General features: G+C 29.6%; 2 protein-coding genes and 1 pseudogene across 2 annotated transcripts; 2 read left to right on the forward strand and 1 right to left on the reverse strand.

Annotated features, from left to right (window-relative positions):
* The first annotated feature begins 1,436 nt into the window (after positions 1-1,436).
* LOC118073145 (uncharacterized) lies at positions 1,437-3,296 on the forward strand. The gene has a single exon (XM_035093464.1). The coding sequence runs from the start codon at positions 1,578-1,580 to the stop codon at positions 3,294-3,296; it is 1,719 nt and encodes a 572-aa protein (XP_034949355.1). The 5' UTR covers positions 1,437-1,577.
* A 1,423-nt stretch (positions 3,297-4,719) lies between these two features.
* Positions 4,720-6,528, reverse strand: LOC118073168 (alpha-2-macroglobulin receptor-associated protein). Its single transcript, XM_035093497.1, has 7 exons — positions 6,146-6,528; positions 5,931-6,072; positions 5,687-5,857; positions 5,505-5,615; positions 5,323-5,437; positions 5,094-5,250; positions 4,720-5,029 (listed from the first exon to the last, which is right to left on the reverse strand). Exons 1-7 carry the CDS (start codon positions 6,368-6,370, stop codon positions 4,829-4,831), a joined length of 1,122 nt encoding a protein of 373 aa, XP_034949388.1. The 5' UTR covers positions 6,371-6,528; the 3' UTR covers positions 4,720-4,828.
* Positions 6,529-7,308: 780 nt separating this feature from the next.
* On the forward strand, positions 7,309-11,921 carry LOC118073157 (sodium-dependent neutral amino acid transporter B(0)AT1-like; annotated as a pseudogene).
* Positions 11,922-12,286: the final 365 nt, after the last annotated feature.

Genomic DNA, 12,286 nt, shown 5'->3' on the forward strand with positions numbered 1-12,286 from the left:
CATTGGTGGAAACGCTGGTGATATTATAATCAATAGCTTAGGAGGGTCCATTGATATGAAAACATCAAATTTCTCAGGTAATCGAACAATTGAACTAGTAATGTTTAATGTATAAAAAGCTCATTTACAAGTAGCTGGTTTTTGTCATGGGAATATAAATTATCATCAATTAAATAATCTCCAACGGTAAATTTCAGGCCATAAAGGACCACTCGGTCAAGGTGGACGAGGAGGAAGGCAAACGGCAAACGGTCGACGAGTTACATTCCATTATCATATTGAGTACACAATATTTGTTTTGAAAGGAAGATATTTCGAGTAAGAATGTACTTCATTTTTTTCCACATCTAAACCGTAAATTGACTCAATTTAATTTTTTTGGAGTAAAACTTTTCATGGTATACTACACTTGTTTTAAGATTGAAAGTAAACATATAAAACTAGCAACATCTGTTAGATTATTTGTTCTTTTCTAGCCACCGCGCACAGAAATAAACACATTATTAGTAATTAAACACAATTAATGTTCAATGAAAATTTTTTTGCATTCTATGGAAAGTTTTACTTTAAACACTGTTAGTATTTGAATGACGCACATTTTTTGTTCCCATTTGTCATGTAGCATCAAATGGACCGACGGGGCTGTAGTTCCCTCTGGAAGGAATGGAATTGCTGGAATCAACGATGATGGTCAGAAACTTCCAACATCTAAGTCCATTCCGACTTTTTATCCTGCTATTAATGCTTTCAAAGACTTTGTGAGAATGAACTTATTTGAAAATATTATGGAATCGAAGTTAAGATCTTTTATTAATGAATTTGAGAATGATAAAAAAATCAAAACACAGTATTCTACACTCGCTTTCGTCAATGAATATAAGGGATTAGAAGGTCAATTTCTAAAATTGAGAAATCAAATCGATTTGGTACCATTCTATGCTTCTATACTTACTCGTATTGAAGAATATGCTAAGACTGAAACAAATTTGGAAAATAAAAAAGTCTTAAATTATATATATACTGCAGCTTTAACCGAAGTTTTTACACTCCAAAAAAAGAGAAAAGGCCAGACTGTGGTAGATTTGTACAGATATTTAAGCACAATTGAAACGCATGTAAAAGAAATTCGTGAAGCTCAGCAATTACAAGTTGTTCGACAGTACCGCGATGAATACAAAGATATTCTTAGTAATAAAATTCGGGAAGCAGAAGTTTTTATACATAAAAAAGTTGAACCTGAAATTGATAAACTGTGGGACGATTCGGACAGTCAAGTGAAGGCAATAGTTGACGAAATAAACAAAAATGTAAATTCTACTCAAGATGCACTAGAATTACTCGAAAAAGATAAATCAAAGATCCATCAAATTATGCGAATGCGTGCCATGTTTCTACCTCTGAAACTTGCAGGGGCTGCTCTAAGTTTTTTCGGACCTATTGGTGCTGGAGTGGGTACTGCAGTCACAGGTGCAGCATCAATCACAGAAGGATTGGTAGTTGACAAAGTTCCCGGTCAACGACCACAAGTTCCTTCCATCGATCCAAATTTAAAAGTTATATCTCGAGTAACTAAAATCATGGACGAAAGGAACAAACAATCAGCTGTTCAGCTGTCTCGAGCTGTACGAAGCTTGGAAACATACGTGGAAGATTTATCGGCATCAAAGGAAGATAAAATGAAAAAACGTCGAATTATATTCAAACTCAGGACACAACTGCAAGAAGCCATGTTCAGAAAAGCAGAATCTATATCAGACGTAATTCAGAAACAAGAAGATATTGAAAAGATTAATAAAGAATTAGCTGATTTCACAAAGTCAGAAAAAGATAGTCTACAAAAAGCGAAGGAAGAGGGCAATAAAGATAAAGACGAGGTAAAGAAAGCGCGTGAAAGGTCTCTTCGCCAGATAAAAAATGTGCAAACAATTATAAACAGCGTAAAAGTTGTAGTTGATTTTGCATCACAACTCAAAAATGATGAAAGCATGATGAGTCTTCTTGATAATCAGATGTCTAAATATTACAAGCAATTAGAAGATTTGCAAAAAATGGAACAGCAAGTGTACGACATAATACTACCCGATTTTCGTCAAATTGAAGAAACAATAAACGAAATTAAGAAATCAGCGAACGGATCATCACATGCCAAATTGGATATGTCTAAATGGACTGTTCGAACAGCTTTAAGGGATGTGAAATCATTGTTGCAAAAATTCACCCAGAAAATGTCTTTCGAACTCCAGAGTAATTTGATGCGTTACTTTGAGAAGATCGACGAGGGTTTCTCTATACTCATTGATATTTACGACCGCATTGATTCTTACGCGGACAGTGTTGCACAAGCTGAATATATAGCAAATATTGTATCTGCATCAATGTCTAATATCCATATCACTAATTCCGAACTGAGCAATGCAGTGATTGATCTGAAGTTGATAATACAATCAAACATACTGCTAGAAAAGTACGGCATAGCATTGCATGCATTCAAGCAACATTTTTTCCCATTTGCTGCTCGAGTGTTACAGAAGTTCCAATTGCCTACTGATATGCAGCTCAAGGACACTGAATCAGTAAGATCTAATATTGTCGACAGAATCATGGATATGAAAAATCACATTGACGAAAGTGAAGCGACAATAGGCGAATACAGCAAATATATTCACGAAAAGAAGATATTCAACAGCAACACTACTGGCTCTTCACCATTTTATGTGTGGAAACATGATACAATTAAGGATGAAGTACAACAATTGCTAAACGGCTCGGAGATTTTACTCAAAGCGGATATATCTAAAGGACTGTTCTACAATTCCGTGAAATACAACGATATAGGAATAAATTTAAAATTAAAGAACAGTACCTTGCAAAACAATCTAAATTCGGTGCTTCAAAACTTTGCGCTGACCATGACCATGGTTGGAAATTATTACTATCGATGCGGAGAGCGATACTATTTTATTTCGTTTGATGATGATATTACTATCTCTTATACTCTTACCCAAGATGAAAACAAAAATTGGCTTGACCCTAACAAGGTATATACGACAATTCTTAATAGCCACACCTTCCTCAGCCCCTATGTAATGTGGAGTATCAAATTAAACAGCGTTGATGAATCTGTGTCGTTCAATCATTTGAATGCATATGCTGATGAGATAATTGACATAGAGTTGTTTGGTCGGGGCTATTACATTGAGCAGCATGCTGATTTTAATTTCGAAGTTTGCAATCAATATTTGGATACATTTTACGATGTAGGAGTAATTGCCAGAGAGCTTCCAAACTTTTTTTAATATTAAACTTAAACATGAAATGATTTTCAAGTTTTTTTAAACATTGTACTCACTACAAATAAATAATATATACATGATGAACCCAACTTTTTTTAGTGGAAATTCATTTTACATTCCCTCGTGTATTCTTAATATTGATTACATTGTAAAAGAGAGAAAAATTATAGTTTTTATAAATGTGTTGAGAGGATTTGTGTGTCACAAAAATTCAAAAACACGTTGCATACCGCAGATCCGTGTGTATCATCCTTCAGGGCTTTCTCCTTCGAAAAACCAAAATGTATAAAAACTGTTTACAAAAAAAAATCATCCACTGTAACAGAGGTTCGCCCAAGGTCACATGTAATACTCATAAACAAACCAGTTATTGCATGTTTTATTTCTATTAATTCTATCTCACGAACGACAAAACTTCATTTCATCAATTATATAAATTGATAGGGTTTTTTGTGTATAAAAGAATTTTGTGTAATCTCTTTGATTTACTCATCACGTGCCCCCCCCCCTCCGTATCGAAGGATTTATTCATTGTAAAGGGACACACAAAAATGACATGTGCAGCTGACAGTCAATTTGGTCTAGCTAAATATCAGGGATGTATGCAAAGAGCAAATATAATTTATAAGTTGTTATAATAATTGTAATGAAACAAATCTTTTTTTCGATAGAAAATTTCAAGCTAAGTATTTGTATTTATTGTCAAATAATTTAAAGAAAGTATGTTTTACAACTATACACTTGCTTCAAAATATTTATTTTAATTAGCTACACGGGAAAAAATAAAATACATCTACACAGATCTACATTTTCGCCATTTTTTAGATCTAATTTAATCTACTCATATCTGAAAAACTGAAGAAAATTTGATCTAAGTAAATCTATGTATATCTAAAGTAGATCTAATTGTGCCAAAAAATGGATTTCAGTAGATCAATGTAGATCTATTTTATTTTTTCTCGTGTAGACGTAAATTGAATAAGGATTTAAAACATGAATATCATTTACAGCTTGAAAATACTCAACTTATAATCCTAACAAAAAAAAGTCGAAAGGTGTTACTCGAGAAACCCAAATTTTTGAAATCTCTCAAAAGTATTGCACTAATAAGAATAGTCTCTAATCCATGTTATTGATCAGTAAGCGATCATCAAAGAAAACTTTGATTATTTTTATAGGACAGTGCGGTATGAATATTCAGTCAATAAAATTCTAATCAAAGTTGCGTTCTCGATTGAGGAAGTCAGTTGAAAACTGATAGATAAGATAAAATCTAGAACTTGAGATATATAACTGCTCAAGTCACATAAAATAATTCAAAAATTTACCGAAATACAAATCTTCAGTAAATATGCAGTTCAAGTTACACATCTCCAAAACCACACCATACAATCCTTCGCGTAATAAAATCTTCAAAGTAATAAAATATCATTCTGCGTATAAAATATTTATTTATCTTAGATACTTTTTAACAAATATTAAATCATTTATAGTAATAAAAAAAAAGCTAAATATGATTCGTATGTATTTTTTATCTACAGTTCAGTATGTCTTTCTAAAATTCTCGATTCAATATCCGCATGAAGTTTTTCTACAGTCCTGGCATGTTTTTTGATATTCTGTTTAGTAGAATTGTCTGGATCATAATTTTTTCCATTTCTTGCAGCCTCCAGAGCTGCTTCTGTATGAAGATGACGTAATTTCAGCAATCTTGTTTCGTAATGCTGAAGTTCTTCCTTTATAAAAATAATGGTACTATTTATTAATATTTTCTACAAACAACTATTGTTATTATCTTACCTTGAGAGAATCTAACTCATCAGCAGTAAACTGAGCATTTTTAGCTATTCGCCATAGCCCTTGTACTTTTGGTTCAACAAATTCTTGATGATGAGGACCTTGTGCCGTACGCGTTTCTAAACGATCATAGCCACTCTTAATTTCATGATGTTTTTCTCTATAATTTAAATATTAAAAAATATAAATTGAATATTACATCATCATGGTAATAAAAAAAGATTTAACATACCGGAGTAAATTGGCTTTAGATATATAATCATCTTTTTTTATTGGTATTGAATTAGATTCTATTTCTTCTTTATGGTCGATTTCATTTAAATTTGGATGATCCTCTTCGACTCGATCTGAATTAATATCTACTGTATCACAATCTGGTTACCACATTCAATGTTTTAACTTATTTATACTTACTTTTATATGTCTCTGGGTCTCCAGCATCGATATCTTTTAATAAGCTCATATATTCATTAACTTTGTCTTGATGATGAGAAAATTCTTCTTTCAAAGCTTCTAATTCTTCATCTTTGTTCATCACATATTAAAAAATAATTGTATTTTTTTTAAATTCTCAACTAAATTATAAGGATACTTACGAGTGAATCCAGCATGTTCTGCCTTAGCCCATAGTTGATTAAGTCGCTTATCCTCAAATAATTCCTTAGGAACATAATTACTTCCATCATTCAATGGTTTATGACGTTTCAAAAGTTCTGGATTATCAGTTTCACCAAAGTGATCCAATAAACCGTAAGTACTCATAATGCCTTGAATTTAAATAAAAAATATAAACTCTAAGCTTATATAATTTTAAACTCAAGTTTTATAGTTAATACTTACCAATCAACTTCTTTCTCAATTTTGCTGCTTCCAATCCATCTTCGTCTTTACCTTCAGCTCTATAATGTTTATACGTCAATTCTTCTTTGTCATGCATGTTCAAATCACTAAATAGTGATTGAAGTTTCGGATCAGTCAATCGCTGTAAAATTAAGTTTCATTAAATTTTTATAATCTAGTTATTCACAAACATCAATGAAAATGATCTGTCTTACATGTTTAGCTTTGGCCCATACTAAATTCAATTTAGACATTCGAAAAGGTTTGTCTAATTCGCGAATTGATGTTGGAACTGGAATATCACTTGACTCTGGAGGTACTTTTTTTGTTCTTCTGGGTTTATTAGCTTCAGCTGAGTATTTATTAGCTTCACAATTTGATATGAATAATGTAAAATAAAAACTACATACTACAAATAATGAGAATATTTTGAGATTCATTTTTATATTGATAAATACAGATATTTTACTTAATAAAAAAGGCTTTAACTGTATATTCTAAATTTATCACTAATTTTTAAGTAGCATCAAACTCTTATTCAGATGCACAATTAAGAGTTCTAAACACAACACATCAACGCTGACGTTTCTAACCTTATCAAAAGGCTTGTTTCTAAGAATCGACTCATGGAGCATTTATCGTTTATGAAAACGATTGAATTTTAAACATCAATGTCTTAGATCTTCTGGAAGACAATAATATAAATATCAAATATTTGAATAGATAATTTACTCCAATTAAAAGTGATAACTACGCTTATTTCATATAAATATTCAAGAATAGTTTTATTACATATTATATTTTAATCATGTGATGAAATTTAAGACTCATGTACAATTTTTGGAGAGAAGATGATAATATCATCCCAAGTGCATACAATAACTTTAGTACCACAATTAAATGAAGAATAATAGAGTATTTTTTATATTTATAATTAAAAAATATATTTAGCTATGGATCCAGACTCTTTGTACAGGTTAACTCAATCCTTTGATGAGTCAAAATTATTTCTTAACATTTTGTTAATATTTCTGAAAGAAAAAAAGATGCTAAAAAAAGCATTCTTTTGCTACTGAAACCAAAGATAAAGAAAAATAATTCTAATACAAGGAAATATTTCATACATTATATGCAATCTAAAATCTGTTGAAGCTTTATTTATCAATAAATTTTCTCATCAGATATTGGAGCACACATCATTATATAAAGGGGTTGAATTATCGAATAATCTATTAAATGCACATGCCTGTATGTAACTAAAAAAGAACAACAAAATAATTTTTATATTTTAAATTCAATGATAAGAACTGTTTTAAGTTATTGTTTTATTAAAACTGGCTATTGTTTACATGAATCTCGTTCTATCAGCTGATAAAAACTCATTGTTGATAAACATTGCATAGATAAGATTGATTTTATACCGGAGTAATTTGGATTCGCGCATGTCAATTTTGCTTTGTATCCAGGAGAGAATATAAAAGATCTTTTATACATTGCTTCTTCGTAATACGAGTGTTGAAATCATCAGATTAACATTCATTCATTATTTGAGTTGATAACTGATACTTTTATTCATTCATAAGTAATTCAACTGGTTAAAAAATTGATATAAATCTGTAAAAGTGATTTACATGGGTTCTAGTCTATTTAAACCCATTTTAATATATATTGCGTATAATACTAGTCTATGGAGTCGCAAAAGCATCAAATTTAAGGAAAACAAAGTAAGAGAATTGAAAAAAATTTAATACAAACTGATGAAAACCTGTTGATGTAACAATCAGTGATAACCAACAGCAGTAAAAGGTATATTTTAAAAAAGAATTCAAATTGAATAAACAATACTTTTCTATTAAGTATTCGTGCTTTATCTTGATTTTTTATCATGCAAATGTAATTGTTGGAATGGCTAATGCCATAAGAATCGTCAGCTGTGTTTAATTGTGATAATAAAATCAAAACATGTTTATTTTTTGAAAATTATAAAATAGTAACAAAAATTTATATAATATTAAATACATTCTTATATAAATTGTAGGTTAAATTAATAACAAGTGTTAACAAACAGAAATGTAAACAATGTGAAATCAAAAGTTGGAGATCATTATAAAATATAATCATAATAAAATTAATTATATTTTTTTATTTTATGACAAAATAATTGATAAATAGAACGTAAAAAAAGCTTCAAGTATTTATTGAAAATGGCAAATATAAGAAATACTAATCATGATATTCATAGAGATGTGAAGGATGAAGTTTCAAGAGCTATAAATCCAAGTTTTAAGATACTGAAAGCTTTAGAAAAAGTCATGAACAGGCAAAATAAAGATCGACCGACTTGGAACGGAAAGTGGCAATTTTTTCTCATTATAATTGGATACAGTCTTGGTTTAGGAAATATTCGGAGATTTCCATATTTATGTCAGGAACATGGTGGTGATAATTATTTACTTCTATGTTAAATAAAAAGAAAAATTTAACTTTATACTAAACTAAACTTTATTTTACTCTTACTTTATTTACAGGTGCTTTTCTCATCGCCTGTTTCTTCATGCTCTTATTTAAAGGAATTCCTTTTTTTTAATCGAATTGGGTTTTGGTCAACAGATGAGAAAAAGTACTCTAAGAATGTGGAGTACAATCCATCCTTGGTTGGGTGGTATTAGAATAGCTTCTCGTTATGTAACATGGACCATAATGTATACCACAACGTCATCAATTCGTGGTGTATTTTTTATCTTATAAAATCATTGCAGGTGAATTTTCTATTTTTATCATACTTTTCTAGTTTCTAAGATATTAATAAATTATTATAATTGTGACACTTAAAAAAATGGGCCTGGGCTTAGTTTGTACCCTGACGACGAATTTCCCATTAATTGAAATCCATAATTTTGTCATCTTTTAATTTTTTTATTTACAAAAAAAAATAACTGTTGTTATTAACAATACATAATTGTCTAGAGTCATATGAAGTTATTAATAATCATATTATGTTGGCCTCAGTTGCCAATAATGTTAATCATTTAATAAGTAGAATCTATTTCAAATGTCTTCTTCACTCAACTTATTTTACACTCTTTTTGTTATAAAAAAAAAAAGACAAAATTTGTCTGGAGTCAATATCTTCAGTGGTTCTCGAGATATCGAAAACGAAAAAAAACCTGACATACGTACGTACAAATATACGTACGTACATTCATGTTTAAACCTTCTAATATGCTTTCAAATGTTTCAAAACGTAAAGACATGATAAAATTACGAATTTCAAAAATCAACCCCATTACAATAACTTCCTGATGGGCAGTTAATAATATATTCATGCCTATTCATGTTGATTAAAAATGAGTAATTATGATTAGATTTATTGTCCAAGTGTAAATAATTCTTCATCATCATCATAATCAATCAAAATTATTAAAATTGTTTTCTGCTTACTCGACATTGAAAGGCCGTAGGAAAATTCTTCTGTTTAGATATGGATCAAGATATGAGTGTAAGTAATGATAAAATCTTTTATTTCTCTTCCGGAACACTTAAAAATTTTGCTCTTTGCATTCAAGCAGCATGATGGCTGATAAAAACACGTTCCGAGTTATTATTTTCCTGAATCTGTCAAATTTTTGGATGTGCCCTAACTTTGCAGATATAAAATCATTGATAGGTAATCAGTAGACACAGGTATCTTTCAAAATATATTCATTCAAGTTTCTTTTAGGCCACTTTACCCTGGTCAAAATGTCCGATCAATATCACTACAGGAAATCCAGTTAACGAATGTGCCAAAAGTTCATCCACGACTTATTTCTGGTATAGAGTTATACTTGATGTAGCATCTTCCATTACAGATTCTCATGAAGCCTTCAACTTTAAGTGGTGACTAGTTTTATGCGTATTTTGCAATTGGCTTCTTATCTATTATATTATGATTGAAGGAATGTTATCATTTAGAAAAGTAATTTCTGTTTTCACTGTATTTGATGATAATTTTATACTTTATACTTTGAAGATGGAACATTTTTTTATGTAATTTATTAGGATTTCAGATCATTTATTTTACTTCGATATTTCCGTACATGGTTTTAACCATTTTTTTTATAAAAAGAATAACTGAAAGATGCAGATATTGGTCTTGTGTACATTTTCACACCACAGGTATTTTTTTAACACATTTATAAATTCAAAAAAATTATTTAAATTATAGTATTATTTTTTGTTTGTAATTTAATTGGAATTATTTTATAGTTGAAAAAATTATCAGAACTAAAATTATGGCTTGATGCTGCCACTCAAGTATTTTACAGCTTTGGTTCAGTGTTTGGCACATTTATAGCTTTTGGAAGTTACAATCAACCGAACAATAATTGTGTAAGAGATGTTATTCTCGTTATTATATTGAATGCATTTACCGCAGTCTTCGCAAGTTCAGTTGTCTTCACCATATCAAGACTCAAAGCCGTAACTAATGTTGCAAAATGTTTGGAAGGGTAATTATTAAGGAACATGGTTCACTAAAATACTTGTTTCTGTAACCATACAATATGGAAAATTATTCAAACTACTTCTAGCAATAAAAATCTTCTTGTCATCAATGAATTGCTTTCAAATCTTAACAGTACAGAAAATGATTATCAAATAGCTGTTACATCTTACATAAATAATTCTGATTCATTTAACTTTACATTACAAGAGTGCTCTGTTACAGAACAATTGAATACTGTGAGTTTTAATTAAGTAATCATTTTATTTTTAATCAAATACATTACTTTTAAACATCTTTAGAAACATAAAGTAGTCATAATAAATATGTTTCATTAATAATGACTTATTTTAGGTAGTCGAAGGTACTGGTTTGACCTTCATAGTGTTTACTGATGCCATTCTACAATTACCAAATGCCCCATTTTGGTCTTTTACATTTTTTTTAATGCTTCTATTACTTGGGTTAGTCTCTCAAATTAGTCTTTTGGAAGGAATTTTTTGTGCCACTTTTAATGTAGACGTTTTTAAAATGTGGAAAAAGCCATGTATCACTGGTCTTGTATGTATTATTTCTTTTTACGGCGGAGTCCTATTTTGCTCAGGAATTGGCGAATACATGCTCGAACTGGAAGATAGTGTTGTCAGTACTATTGGCCTTGGGCTAATCGCATTCATAGAAATGATAGCTGTTGGGTACATATACGGTCATGAGAGGTATGTTTGCTCAGTGATCTTGAAAAAATATTTACATTGATTAATAATACAGATCATTTAGCATAATGTATTTTCTAGATTTTCGAAAGACATTGAAATTATGACAGGATATCGACCAGGAATTTATTGGCAAGTGACTTGGAGATTTCTTTCTCCATTTATCATGGGCTGTGTTATATGATTAAATATGATTTTTATGATTATTAAAAAACCTCAGTATTATGCATGGGATTCATCAAGTGTAAGTGTGATTTATTATTAATTTATAAAAAACAGATTGTGTTTGAATAAATAAATAAATCAATACATGTGACTGTTTAGAATTGATTCTAATAATCAATTGTAATATTAACTTTTTTATTTTTTAGGGTACAACTGTATCTACGGATTTTCCTAATGTGTTTTTAACTTGTGGAATTTTAAAAATTATGATTTTTGTTTCTACGATCTTGATAATTTTTCTACTATGAAGGTTTCGGTGCAATAAATGCTTCGATGATGATATTCATCATGGTAGTATTCGACAAATAGATACCACAGTATCCCCCACGAAGATGATGGTAGATACTGGTATTGATAAAAATCAGGTAAGTTTCAGACAAAACATTTCATTATGAGTTTATTTGATTAAATAAAAGTATAATTTTTTATAATAATATATTTTTTTTAGTTGAATTAATGTAAAGAGAGATTAAAAACTTCTTCAAAAAATATGAAGATGAAGAAAGCAATGATGAAGAATGTAAAGCATAATTACTCTAAAAAAAACATTAAAAATTTAATTTATAAATTTGTCAGTATTTTATATTTAAATGTTTTGGCTGTTCTGAGAACTAACCATTATTTAAGCTTATACATATAAGATTGGAAGTATTATTAAAAGTATAACTAATCAAAGATTGATTTGAAATCGATCATCAATATTGTCATTCTTCTAAGAACGGAAAATATATGAATATCATAATATATGAATATAATATATAACTTTTAATATACTAATAAAATATATCTATTCGCAGAATATATAATAAAAACTAAATATTCTGTAATTATTGTTTTTATAATCAATTTAATTACTTCAATAGCCGTGAACTGATAACCGTGAGAGCGAAAAAAATGCTGTCAATTAAACACCTTGTTACGGAAAAAGACCTGTC

This window comes from Chelonus insularis, unplaced genomic scaffold, assembly GCF_013357705.1.
Source record: "Chelonus insularis isolate UGA/USDA-ARS -01 unplaced genomic scaffold, ASM1335770v1 scaffold_229_pilon, whole genome shotgun sequence".
Lineage (NCBI taxonomy): Eukaryota > Metazoa > Arthropoda > Insecta > Hymenoptera > Braconidae > Chelonus > Chelonus insularis.